This window comes from Kogia breviceps, chromosome 1, assembly GCF_026419965.1.
Source record: "Kogia breviceps isolate mKogBre1 chromosome 1, mKogBre1 haplotype 1, whole genome shotgun sequence".
Taxonomy (NCBI): Eukaryota; Metazoa; Chordata; class Mammalia; order Artiodactyla; family Physeteridae; genus Kogia; species Kogia breviceps.
In genome coordinates, this window is record NC_081310.1 from 88,121,801 (window position 1) to 88,134,557 (window position 12,757).

Consider the following 12,757-nt stretch of genomic DNA (forward strand, 5'->3'; position numbering starts at 1 on the left):
CATCGTCTTGGATTCCCTGGTTTGAACTCTGAGGGCTGGTAGAAGAGGCATCAGCTGTGAGCCAGGCAGTTCCCGGGTTTAAACCGTGTGACTTTGGGCAATGACATAATCTCTCTGAGCCTCAGTTTCTAATTCGGTATACGTGCAGAAAATAAAATGCAGGCCTACAATCCCTTATCGGAAATTCTAAACCAAAAGTGCTTGGGTGGCAAAACCTGAACCGAGGCTCTTCGTAGTCTTTTATTTAACCCACTTAATTGGAATAGCTATACATCTCACTGCAGATGTATTAATGCGTGTGTCTGTGGGATATTGCCCAGACTGTGCTGGGGGGTCTCACACAGTCAACCCACCGTTACCTTTCTAACCCTTGAAATATCCCAAATTCTGAAACATGTCTGGTTCCTAGGGGTTTCAGATAAGGGATTGTGGACCTGTACCTGCTTCTCAGGGTTGTAAGCATTAAGTGAGATATAGTGTAAGAGCACCTAGCATGGAGTTTGCTACTTGGTAAGTGCTCAGTAAACTCCCACTCCCCAGGGAAGGGTGGGAGAGTGGCAGCGATGGGAGAGATGCCCCACCCCCATCCCGGTCAGTGAGCCTAGCCTAACGAGCCCACACTGACCGCTAGTGGTCACAGTCAGTCGATACACCTTCTGAGTAATCTGCACCTCTGGTATCGTAGTCCCTGGTCGTCACCCTAGCTGGCCCCTAGAGGCTCCTGGAATAAAGGTGAGGAAGGCTTATTTATTGGAGCTGGTACACTGCAAAGTCAAATTCCCAGGTCACCACACGGGTGAGGTCTGAGTGTGTGTGCTAGAGAGGGAAAAGCAAGTTGAGGGACAGAAAAGACCCTGACTTCCAGTCCTCTGCTTTGCAGACCCTCCTACGGTGACCCTGTCCATTGAGCCACAGACGGTGCAGGAGGGCGAGCGCGTCGTCTTTACGTGCCAGGCCGCAGCCAACCCTGAGATCCTGGGCTACAGGTGGGAGGGGCAGGGGCTGGGCACACTCTGGGGAAGGATACTGGGTGGCCCTTGAGGCCAGGAGTCGGGGGCCGAGGAGGACGGGCCACTGGACGTGAGTGAGAGGGCTCCAAGGCCTGACCCCGCTCTGTGTTGCCTGTTCCCCCAGGTGGGCCAAGGGGGGCTTTCTGATCGAAGACGCCCACGAGAGTCGCTATGAGACGAATGTTGATTATTCCTTCTTCACGGAGCCTGTGTCCTGTGAGGTTCACAACAAAGTGGGGAGCACCAATGTCAGCACTTTAGTCAATGTCCACTGTGAGTAGCTGCAGGGGCGGGGGTGGGGACAGAGGGCCGGGGCTTTAAAGGGCCTGGGGTGGGGTTGGGGGCCTCCATGAGGCTGAAGGGGCGTGGGGAGGAGGCAGGACAGGAGAAGGAAGAGGACAGCGATTGGAGCTGACCCCCAGGGAGACTCAGACCCTAACGGGCTGTTCCTTTCTACCTCAGTTGCCCCCCGGATTGTAGTGGACCCCAAACCCACGACCACAGACATTGGCTCTGATGTGACCCTCACCTGTGTCTGGGTTGGGAATCCCCCCCTCACCCTCACCTGGACCAAAAAGGACTCAAACATGGTAAGAAGCTTGCTGCCTCTCCGGGACGCTGGGAGGAAGGAGCCTGGCCACAGGCTGGGGAGAGAGGGGGCAAAGGAGGTGCAGCATTATTTTTCAAGTTGAACCTGGGCTATTTCCAAGTTCTCAGGATTTGGAAGAGAAGGACGGTGCTTGCAATCTAACCCGCCCTCCTCGGCAGACAGCTGGCCGCTGCAGTGGCAGTGGGGGGAACGTGACGACCTGTGGGGTGGGAGGGGGGCAGGGGGCCTGAGTGGAACTGCTGCGGTGGCAAGAGACCTGGTGAAAGAATGCTGCATAGGAGGGTGGAGCAGCTAGGATGACTCAACTAGAGAAAAGAAGGCTGGATTGGGCTTCCCTGGTGGCACAGTGGTTGAGAGTCCGCCTGCCGATGCAGGGGACATGGGTTCGTGCCCCGGTCCGGGAAGATCCCACATGCCGCGGAGCGGCTGGGCCCGTGAGCCATGGCCGCTGAGCCTGTGCATCCGGAGCCTGTGCTCTGCAATGGGAGAGACCACAACAGTGAGAGGCCCGCGTATCGCAAAAAAAAAAAAAAAAAAAAAAAAAAGAAGGCTGGATTGTGCCGCTCTACAGCGACCTGCCTTGGACAGTTTGGGCCACAGCTGCAAAAAAGAGGGATTTCAGAGTGAAACTTCCTACCTCATTTGGCGAGAGAAGCACTAGAACAGATGACCAGAAGCGGCTGCATCCTCTGTACAGAACGATGGCAGCCTCACCTGCCCTCTTGAGCCTCCACCCACTTCTGCCCACTCTTATATAATATATGAGATGATGTGTCTAAATGCCAACCTGTTTAGAGTCAGGGGATGGGCCAGATAGACTCGGGACCCTGTTTCCCTTCTGGGAATTCACTTGTGGCCCTTCCTGCTTTCTTTCCAATGCCTCCAATGCGGGGGCCCGCACGGATCTAGGGGCCCAGGCCTCCTGGCTCCCCACCCGAGGCTGCTCTCTCTGCCCAGGTCCTGAGTAACAGCAACCAGCTGCTGCTGAAGTCGGTGACCCAGGCCGATGCCGGCACCTACACTTGCCGAGCCATCGTGCCTCGGATCGGAGTGGCCGAGCGGGAGGTGCCACTTTATGTGAATGGTGAGTGGCCTGAGGGGGGGCGGGGGGCCTGTGAGGGGGAGGCAGGCAACTGGAGGTTCCAGCTGGCCCTGACCACGTCTTCTTGCTTGCAGGGCCCCCCATTATCTCCAGCGAGGCCGTGCAGTACGCCGTCAGGGGTGACGGTGGCAAGGTGGAGTGTTTCATCGGGAGCACGCCGCCCCCAGACCGCATTGTGAGTGCTGGGCCTGGCCTCGGGCCGGCAGCCGCTTGCTTCTCTGCTTGGCTCAGCCTCCTCCCACTTTCCCCAGGCCCTTGCTGTGCCCTGTGCTTCTCATCCGCTGACTCTGTCCCTCTTCCTGTTTAAATGCCGTCGTCTCTCTTACTTGTGTGACCCTGAGCCAGTTACTTGCTATTTGGAACCTCGGTTTGCTCATCCATAAAATAGGGGCGGCAGTGATTCCCTACCAAACAGGGCTGCCGTGAGAAGTGACGTGACAGCACGTGTGAAAGGCCTGGTGGAGCCTCCCTGGATACGCTGTTGGTTCCCCTGGGCTTTCAGTCCTGCTCTTTCCTCTCCCCCATCTCCTCCCCTTTCCTCAGCCTCCCGATCTCTTCCTTTGTCTCTCCTCTGCCTTCTTGCCCTCGACCCTGCCCAGTTCTGCCCTACCCTGTCATCCCCTCCTCTCCCTTCTCCTGCCTTCCTCCTCCTACCAGCCCCCATGCTGCTCTCCACCCCCCTCTATCTCCCCCACACCATGAACTATTAATTCCTTCCGTGACCATTAACCGTCAAACCCCTCATCACATTTAATGACCATTTGGCTAACTCCAGGGCTGCCCAGAGACACTTCATTACCATGGCCACCTGGGCAGCAGGCGGTTTGGCTCCCAGGGGGCTTTCCTTGCAGAGCTAGGAGGACTGATCCCTGGAAAGGAGCCAGTTCTCAGTGGCTCTCCCTCCCTGGGGTTCCACTCTGAGGGAGGGTTCACAAAGGGGGGATGCCCCGGCTAGGGGGTCGGAGATGGAAGAGCCTAGGAGAGACACAGCTCTCCGGTGCCAATTCCCACCCATTATAAGGGTCTGTGGATGAGTCTCCAGAGCCAGTGGGCTATGTAGGGCCAGCTGTGGAGTGGTTAAAGGTGAGGCTGAAGGTTAAGTTATGTTTAGTTAGAATCTCAGACTGTCAGAGCTGGAGGAACGCTGGAGCATTGTCTACCTCTAGCCTGGTCCTCTCCTTTTATAGGAAACTGAGACCCAGAGAGGGAAGGGGAGGCTACACAGGGCTCGAGGGGAGAGTCAGGCCTAGAGCCCAGGGTTCTTGGCTCTCCACCCAGCATTTGTTTTACCACATCAGGGGTCCCACATGTTGCTTCATTGGATCCGCTGGGGTTGTTACAAAAATAGAGATTCCCAATAAAAGAAGCCTGAATTCTAACTTGGAGAAGGTGGGTCTTTGGGACAGTAGTCGACCATCTTCTTGGCCTGCTGGCTTTACGAATAAAACTGCTCTCCCTTGTCCCAACAAAAACAGCAACAACAAAATAGAGATTCCTGGGCCTCTCCCCTGGAGAGTCAAATGTAGGAGATAAGCCCTGGGAATCTGCATGTTAAAGAGTGTCTCTGAGCGTATTTGAATGGTCCTAGCACATGTCGCAGGCATGTTTGGGAGCCGCTGCTTCTCCTAGACTGGAGGTTTGATGCCAGGGTTTGAGGCAGCAGGTGTGGCTTGGGCTTGTTTCAGGGCAAGTGTGGGGCTGGGCTTAAGAGCACATGGGGTGAGTACGTGAGGATGCCTGGAGGGTGGGTCAGGTGTTTCCACCACCTGCCTCTTCCTCATCCCGTCCTGCCCTCCCCACCCCAGGCATGGGCATGGAAGGAGAACTTCTTGGAGGTGGGGACCCTGGAACGCTACACGGTGGAGAGGACCAATTCAGGCAGCGGGGTCCTGTCCACGCTTACCATCAACAACGTCATGGAGGCCGACTTTCAGACCCACTACAACTGCACAGCCTGGAACAGCTTCGGCCCAGGCACAGCCATCATCCAGCTGGAAGAGCGAGGTGACAGCAGTACTGGCTGTGTAGCCGGGGCGCAGGCCAGCCTGGGGACTCTGCTCCCTTTTCTGTCTGCGGGCACGGCTCAGAGAGACAGCTCCCTCCCGGGCCTGCCCACCAGAGCCTGTGGCCTTGGTGCTCAGTTGGAAAACCCACTCGCATTTTTAAACATTTATTGAGCATCTGCTACGTGCCAACCACCCCCTCTAGGAACTGCAGGGACAGATGTGAACGAACACAGCCCTTGCCCTCCGGGAGCTTTCAGTTCAGTGGAGAACTTACAGAGTGGTAGCAAATGACTTCAGATGGAGAAAAATGAAATGATCTGTGAAAGGGAGTAACACTCCCTACCTCACTGGGTTGGTGTGAGGATTAAATGAGAAGATATTCATGAAGTACCTGGCATAGAATAGGCGCCCAGGAAGCTTCAGTTCCCCTACCTCTTCACGAATCCTTAGTCTGGTAGGAGACACATATTCCCTCCCTTAAGGCACTTCTACTGTGATGAAAGAGGCATCTTTGACTTTTTTGGAAGCTCCCAAATCTGATGAGGAAAAGAGCCCCCCGCCCTCCTCTTTTTTTTTTTTTTAATGAGAACTAGCCATTTGACATGGGAGATGGGGGAAAATAACTGGGGGTCCCCTCGAGTCTTTCTTAGCTGAGGACACCAGCAAGAGCAAGGGGTTGGTGGGGAAGAACAGAGTAATAGAGTGAGGTGGGACTCTGCAGGGAAGGCTTTCTGGAGGAGGAGAGACTTGCATGGATCTGATCCATCCAGGACAGCCAGGAAGGGAGAAAAAGCTGGAGGCAGGATTCCTGGGTCCTTCTCATCTCTGGGGAGCAGGGGGAACCAACCAGAACTGTTTGAGCCCTGGGAGGGTAGGTGCAGGTGGAGCAGACACAGTGGTGTGTGTGGGGAAGGCAGTGAAAGAGGTCAGAACGCATGGCAGATGGGAGAATGTGGGGACAGCTGATCTCAGACAAGACCCCAACCCAGGAAGGAGAGACAAGCCTCACAGACAGAAGGGCGGCAAGAGAGGGACAGACGGACCACCAAGGCCAGGGTCAAGCTGATCCCAATTCTGATGGAGCTGAAACACAGGTCTAAACCCAAACAGTGCAGGCTTCCTCTCAAATCCCACCTTGACTTTAATTGAACACAGCTCAGCTGAAACATAAAACCTGTGCACAGTCCAGGGGGCACGGAGCTCGGCTGTCCTCACCTTCAGCCAGCACTGAGCTCAGATCCTCCGTGTGCCCCCATCCTCACCCTCCCCCTTTCCTTCCCTCATCTGAAGAGGTGTTACCTGTGGGCCTCATCGCCGGGGCCACCATCGGCGCAGGCATCCTGCTCATATCCTTCTTCATCGCCTTGGTGTTCTTCCTCTACCGGCGCCGCAAAGGCAGTGAGTATGGGCCCTGCTGAGGCCTCGGCCCTCCCGGGGGTCCCCAACAGTCAGGGCCTGGGAGAGGTGAGGGGGTTGACAGCGGCGCTCCCCAGGCCAGGTGGGTCCAGAAGCAGCCTCTGCAGAGGCTGGCAGAAAGCGTCCAGGCTGCTCCTCCTGTCCCAGGTCGCAAAGACGTGACCCTGAGAAAGCTGGACATCAAGGTGGAGACAGTGAACCGGGAGCCACTCACGATGCATTCTGACCGGGAGGACGATACTGCCAGCGTCTCCACGGCAACCCGTGTCATGAAGGCCATCTACTCGGTAAGGGTCCCTCCTCCCTGGAGATCTTGGGACCGGCTCCACCCCAGCTCGCCAATACTGTCACTCTCTCCTCCCTCAGTCGTCCTACCTCGGTCCTGCTCCCTACCCCATATGCTCACGCGCTCACACACATAACACATATGTGCCCGTGCTCATTCATAAACTCATTCACGTGCCCACGCTCCCCGGGCTAATTTCCCTCCATTAGAGGACAGGCAGCTGGGGCCTGCACAGGCTTCCTTCACCCCAGCCTCCGCCTACAGAGTGTCAGAATTGGAAACCCCTAGAAGTTTTCTGGCCCAACTGCCTCACTGCTCAGATGAGGAAAGAGCCCCAGAAAAGGGCAGGGACATACCCAAGCATTGCATGTTAGCAACAAAATTGGTGCTAGAACCCACATCTCTGGCCTCTTCCCACCACATCCCGGAGCCTCTGCTGGGAGAGGACACAGAGTTCAAGGCTGCCCATGACCCCAGACCCTTCCCCTTAATAGGTGACCTCTGGGTGTGGGGATAGGGTAGGCAAGGGAGGACAAGAGCAGGGTGTCCTTCTCCTGATGCCCCACTCCTGCTTCTCTGCAGTCCTTCAAGGATGACGTGGACCTGAAGCAGGACCTGCGCTGCGACACCATCGACACCCGGGAGGAGTATGAGATGAAGGTGGGAAAGCGGGGAGGGGCCAGCGCACGGGGGCTGGTGGGAACGGGGGCTCTGAGGGCCTGCAGGGTGGAGGTGAGGGCAGGTTTGGGGAGGAGCGGCCAGGAGGTTATTGAGGAAACAGGAGGTGGGGAGCTATTGTCTGAGAAGCCAGGGCAGAGCCAGAGGAGGCCCAGAGGGCCGTGACGTGACGACACCCTTCCCCCAAGAGAGACTTCCCTCCTCCATCCTCTTCTCTCGTTGCCCCCCAGGATCCCACCAATGGCTACTACAATGTGCGTGCCCACGAAGACCGCCCGTCTTCCAGGGCAGTGCTCTATGCTGACTACCGTGCCCCCGGCCCTGCCCGCTTCGACGGCCGCCCCTCTTCCCGCCTCTCCCACTCCAGCGGCTATGCCCAGCTCAACACCTACAGCCGGGCCCCGGCCTCTGACTACGGCCCTGAGCCCACGCCCCCAGGTCCTGCTGCCCCAGCTGGCACCGACACCACCAGCCAGCTGTCCTACGAGAACTATGAGAAGTTCAATTCCCACCCCTTCCCCGGGGCAGCAGGGTACCCCACCTACCGACTGGGCTACCCCCAGGCCCCTCCGTCCGGCCTGGAGCGGACCCCGTATGAGGCATATGACCCCATTGGCAAGTACGCCACTGCCACGCGATTCTCCTACACCTCCCAGCACTCGGACTACGGCCAGAGATTCCAGCAGCGCATGCAGACGCACGTGTAGGGCTAGAGCCTGGCCGGGGCATCTCTGCGGGGCAGAGGAGAAGGCTCTCACAGCTGTTCCCTGATATTCAGGGGCATTGCTCGTTGTTGCTCCCGTCCTGGACCAGCCTTCCTCCTCCCACCGTGGCAGGCAGGGAGCAGGTCTCCCGGAAACACCCCGTCCCGAGGATGGTGCTCTGTGCATGCCCCAGCCTCCTGGGCCTGCCCTTCCCTCTTCTTCGGGAGGATGTGTCTCTTCTGACCTGCACTCTCGCCTGGCCCCAGCCTGGGGATGGGGAAAGTGAAGGTTGCGGAGAGCAGAGGGGGCACTTTTTAGCATTCCCTTTCTATCCCACCCCTCTGATCTCCCGTGAGCAGACAGGGCGTCATGTGGAGATGAACAGGCTTTGGCCCAGGGGGCATGAAGTGTAGGGTAGGGGGGTGGGTGGCTCTAGTACAGATAGGTGGAAGTGGGATAGCCTGGCCAGTCCATCTGTCGTCTGCGTTCATACCTTGGATGCATCTCTCCCTCCTTGGGACTGCAGAAAGGACCTTGGATTTATTTTAGTCCTGGCCCCGAGTTCAGATCCAGCCCTCCTTCAGCTGAGAGTAAAGTGCCAGTCATCCTGGGTGCCCATGGGGACACCTGTCCATCTGCCTGCAGAGGGATCCAGGTATGTCCCATACTGCTGCCCCCTTTGCTTCTCCTCTGTGCTGGGTCGGCCAGATAAGCCACAGGGTCGTGATGGAGAAGGAAAGGTCAGGAACTGTGTCCTGAGTCACTAGCCAGACAGCAGTGTGCTATATAGCAGTTTCCAGAACCCATGCTAGAGTCAGCCCCCCCAAGCCCCCTCCCCTCCCCAGTCTGTCCCACTCCCTGGCTTTAACTCTCTAGCATGCCTGGGGAGTGGTGCGGTGAGGGTGGGAGTGCTATAGGCTATTTTTCAAAGACAACAAAAAACAATAAAAACCTCATTTGGAGAAAAAAAGCAAAAAAAGCTGTAGGGAGTCCCCCCACCCAAATACAAGTCCCAGTGGAAAGGAAAGGGGGCATCTGTTCTTCACCAGATTCCCAACACCTTCCATTACTCTTTCAATCTCGAAGCACTTTGAATCCATTTTTAAACATTCAGGCGGTGAGACCTGTCATCAGATGGGCCCTGATAGGACAGGGAGGGGGCCTGGCTGTCAGGCTCTGCTGTCCTACCCTAGGGCCAACCAGCTGGTTAGAGAGGCCACCTTCCCGGGGGCATGGGAGATGTTCTCTTTAGACGGGTTTTGGTTTGTTAAGTATCTGTTTTTTTCTTGGACCAATCAGATTCCTTCTCCCAGTTTCAGTGCCTTGAGTGTCCAGCTTTGCTTGAGCCGGCCCTGGGTGGGTGGCTGGCTGTGCAGGGAGCCGGTATTGTGAGCGCAAACTCACTGCCAAGTGTTGCAGAGTTTAGGGGACAGACGGGTGAGGGGGCCTGGTAAGAGGAAGGGCGGACCTGGTAAGGTCACGCAGAAGGGCACTGCAGTCAGCCACGGCCCAGGCGGCCCCCCCACGCCCACCCTCACCTCCATCTACACACGTGCATGCACGCCCGCACATGCATTCCGCATTCTCAGCCGCCACCTCCTGACCAAAGAGAACCGGCGCTCCAAAGAGAACTCACTCCCCTGCCCCGGCCTCCCCTGCCCAAGAAGCAGGGTCTGCTCTTCCCCTTGCTGGGCCCTGAGCGGGCGGGTCCTCTGTTGCAGTCCCCAGAATGCGCTTTGCCCCTTCTCGTGGTCGCCGTTCATTAGTCATGTTCGCTTTAATGCGTTACATGCCCATCAGTCATGGGCCATCGCCACCTTTGCGGATGGCTCTGTGGGGTGACATTCCTCGCCATCCTTTGGCTGGTAAGGACCCGCTCACACCCAGGAAGAAAGTAGTTCCAGTTCCAGCCTCTCAAACCCTCTGCATCCTCCTCCACTTCACCGGGGGCAAGTCCCCGAGGACCGGCCCTTCCAGAGGCATCATACAGGCTCCCAGCGCTATCCCACCCTCACCCCTGGAAGCTGACTCCTTCCTGCGGAGTCCTCTTCCGTGAGCTCAGTGACAAGGTCTGTTAAAGACGCAGGTTCCTGTGCAAATTCATGCATATTTCGGTGATTTTCACAGAAGCCATGGGTAATCTAAACAGTTAAAATCTAAAGATGCTGACTTTTTAAACAGGAATATTCCAAAAGACATTTACTTTTGTTAGGGGTTTGGCCACATTCACTTGTTTACTCCTTTTTGGTTTTAGTGCTGAGGACATTCTGTTGATGGAGAGGAGGAGGCCCTGAGGTCACTTGGTAACTCAGCTGACACTGCAGGAACCATGGGTTTTGGAAGCCAGATACAGAGCTACTTCCCTGTTCTCTGTTCCTTAACATGTTACAGTACCTGGGTATCAAGCAAGCACCATGCAAGGCACAGGGAGATGTCAGCAACCAAGGCCATCTCTGCCCTCTGCAACTTGCACTCTGGTCTGACCAGAATCTGAGTTGGGACCAATCTGTTAAGCCAGTGGAATTGCTTTTCCGGGGAGTGGCAGGTGCCCTTGAGCATGGAGGGTTGCTCTCTGAGGCTGGAGTCCCCCAGCATGGTGCCTCAGTGCTTGCTATGGTCACTTTGGTGATCCTGACTGCCTTTGCCATTTTAGTTTTGGCGGGAAGAGCAAGGGGTCAGGAGACGTGGAACCCAGTTCTGAAGCTGCCATTTACTGAGTGACCTTGGCCTAACCTCTTTAGGTTCATTGTTCCCTATTTTCTGGTCTTTAAGATGAGGGGGGAGAGTTGCACAAACCTCGAATGATCCTGCTCTTGCTGCATTCGTCTGGTGAGGTGGAAGGGCCTGCCATCCCTAGCAAGGATTTAGGAACAGTGACTGAGTAGGTGGAGGGATGGGAGAATTGAAAGGTTCTCCTATCTTGAAAGAAGCTTTCACTGTGGGCTTCATCACCTTGTCAGAAGTGTTGTGAATGAATTTCCACTAGAAACCCCTTAATCCCAAACAGCAACAAAAAACATCCTAAGGGCTTCCCTGGTGGCGCAGTGGTTGAGAGTCTGCCTGCCGATGCAGGGGACACGGGTTCGTGCCCCGGTCCGGGAGGATCCCACATGCCGCGGAGCGGCTGGGCCCGTGAGCCATGGCCGCTGAGCCTGCGCGTCCGGAGCCTGTGCTCCGCATCGGGAGGGGCAACAACAGTGAGAGGCCCGCGTACCGCAAAAAAAAAAAAATCCTAAACCTCAGTGAAATTGATGTGGGGTTACCCTTTGGCCATTGTGCTGCTCCGCACTCAGAATCCTGGCAGTTTTGCAAAGGTGTCTCTGGCTAGGTCAGGGCCTGGTGAGTTTCCTTCACTGTGCACCCAGGTTTCAGGCAGCCTTCTCCGTAGGGAGAAATGGAAGCAGCCACCCTCCACCCCAGTCCTCAGGAGCACTCCCGTGGCCTGGGGACAGCCAGCCTCACTTACTGAGCAAGGGGAAGGCTGCAAGCTAAGGTGTCTTGAGCCAGAGGGCAAGGCGTGAGAACAGCTGGCCTCTGCAGGAGCAGTTCGAAAGGGCAGCTGGTAGAGTGAAGAGGGAGTCCAGCAGTTTTTGACTTAAGTTCTGGATCTTGAAGAGTTTCTTGTGATTCTGGATGACCCACAGTCTCCTTGTGGAGGGCCCGGCTTGCATCTTAAATGCCAGATCCCTCCAAGTCTAGACACAAAGTGTGCATGAAGCAAAACCCACCATAAGTCAGAAAGGAAAGCAGCCAGGGATGGGAGCGGTGCTATACTCTTACAGACGTCCTGCATGGGATGAAAGAGGTTAGTTTGATTCCCACCCCATCCCCACCCCGTCTCCAGGCACTGCACCTTCTCCTTGTCTCAGCAGGTGCTGCTTTCCTTACAATTTTGAGGGCAGCCTTTTCTGCTTTACAGGATGGAGCCCTAGAGTCTCTTTCTCCCTGGTGCCCTCTCGTTAAACGGGTGGTCTTCTGTCAGGAGCCACAACCTGGGCTCCTTCAAATGGAATCAGCTGGTCTCTCGGTGTACTTGACCCATGTACATAGCAGTGTTGGGCCATTCGGGTTTGGAGAAAACCACATTAAAGCCAAGAGCCCAGTTGCACTGAACTGGCTCCGTCACTGCCTCACACTGCTGTGAGGGCAGTTCTCTCCCCACAGCTGCACGCCCAAGAACCCCAGCCTCGGAAACCCTGGCTTCTCTGCCAACTTAGTGCTGTGTGTCCTGAGCCAGGTCACCACTCTGTGCCCCTACGGGCCCTTCTGGGCCCTTCTGCATGTCGAGGGAATCTCCTGGAAGGCATTAGTGAAGCTTCTGACCCTGGTGGGACCAGTAAGGAGGTGATAATAGAACACTGAAGTGCACAGACCAAGGGATGTAATTGGAAAGGCATTATTTTTGTGAAGAGGCTATAAAATTAGCATTTAAATAACCCATCCCCTTCTCCCTGCCTCTCCCTTATCCCCCCATAATACCTCTCCTTTCCTGGAGGCCAGCCTCTTTCTGTAAGGCACTGGCCTCACTTATCAGCTGGGTCCTGACCTTCCACTTCTGTGCTGCTGGAAGAGGATGGAAAAATGTGTGGCTCGGGAGATTCCTCATTTGGGGAGATGGGGGGCGGGGCAGAATCCCATTTTCTTGCATCACTGTGAGGGAGCTCCAGGCCCTGTCCCTGGAGGAATAATTGCTGCGCAGAAGTCACAGGCCATACTGGGCGGTTCTGGTACAAGCCTGCCCTTAAAAATAATAACAATAATGATAATAATAATTCTGTTTGCATAGAGCTATCACTCATTCCTACCAATCTCCTGTCCCCTGATCCTGGCTTTTTGCTATCCCCAACCACTGGCCTTTGCAAGTGTTGGTGGGCCATGGGTTCTTCTGTTCACTTCTGGGGATCTTTAGATGCTTCCCCCTGGGAGTACCCCTAATTCTTGGGAG

At 56.0% G+C, this 12,757-nt stretch overlaps 1 protein-coding gene across 4 annotated transcripts in view; it reads left to right on the plus strand.

The window, feature by feature from the left end:
- The window catches only part of KIRREL1 (kirre like nephrin family adhesion molecule 1), a 100,480-nt gene extending 89,451 nt beyond the window's left edge, over positions 1 to 11,029 (plus strand). For 3 of the 4 annotated variants that reach the window (XM_067039201.1, XM_067039183.1, XM_059076825.2), the window contains exons 6-15: positions 881 to 986; positions 1,135 to 1,283; positions 1,473 to 1,600; positions 2,530 to 2,704; positions 2,797 to 2,897; positions 4,528 to 4,726; positions 6,019 to 6,126; positions 6,292 to 6,431; positions 7,013 to 7,090; positions 7,339 to 11,029. In XM_067039201.1, coding sequence (XP_066895302.1) covers positions 881 to 986; positions 1,135 to 1,283; positions 1,473 to 1,600; positions 2,530 to 2,704; positions 2,797 to 2,897; positions 4,528 to 4,726; positions 6,019 to 6,126; positions 6,292 to 6,431; positions 7,013 to 7,090; positions 7,339 to 7,815 — 1,661 coding nt within the window. In that variant the 3' untranslated portion in view covers positions 7,816 to 11,029. The remainder of the gene's footprint in view (positions 1 to 880; positions 987 to 1,134; positions 1,284 to 1,472; positions 1,601 to 2,529; positions 2,705 to 2,796; positions 2,898 to 4,527; positions 4,727 to 6,018; positions 6,127 to 6,291; positions 6,432 to 7,012; positions 7,091 to 7,338) is intronic. The other variant, XM_059076835.2, reaches the window with a different exon arrangement.
- Positions 11,030 to 12,757: the final 1,728 nt, after the last annotated feature.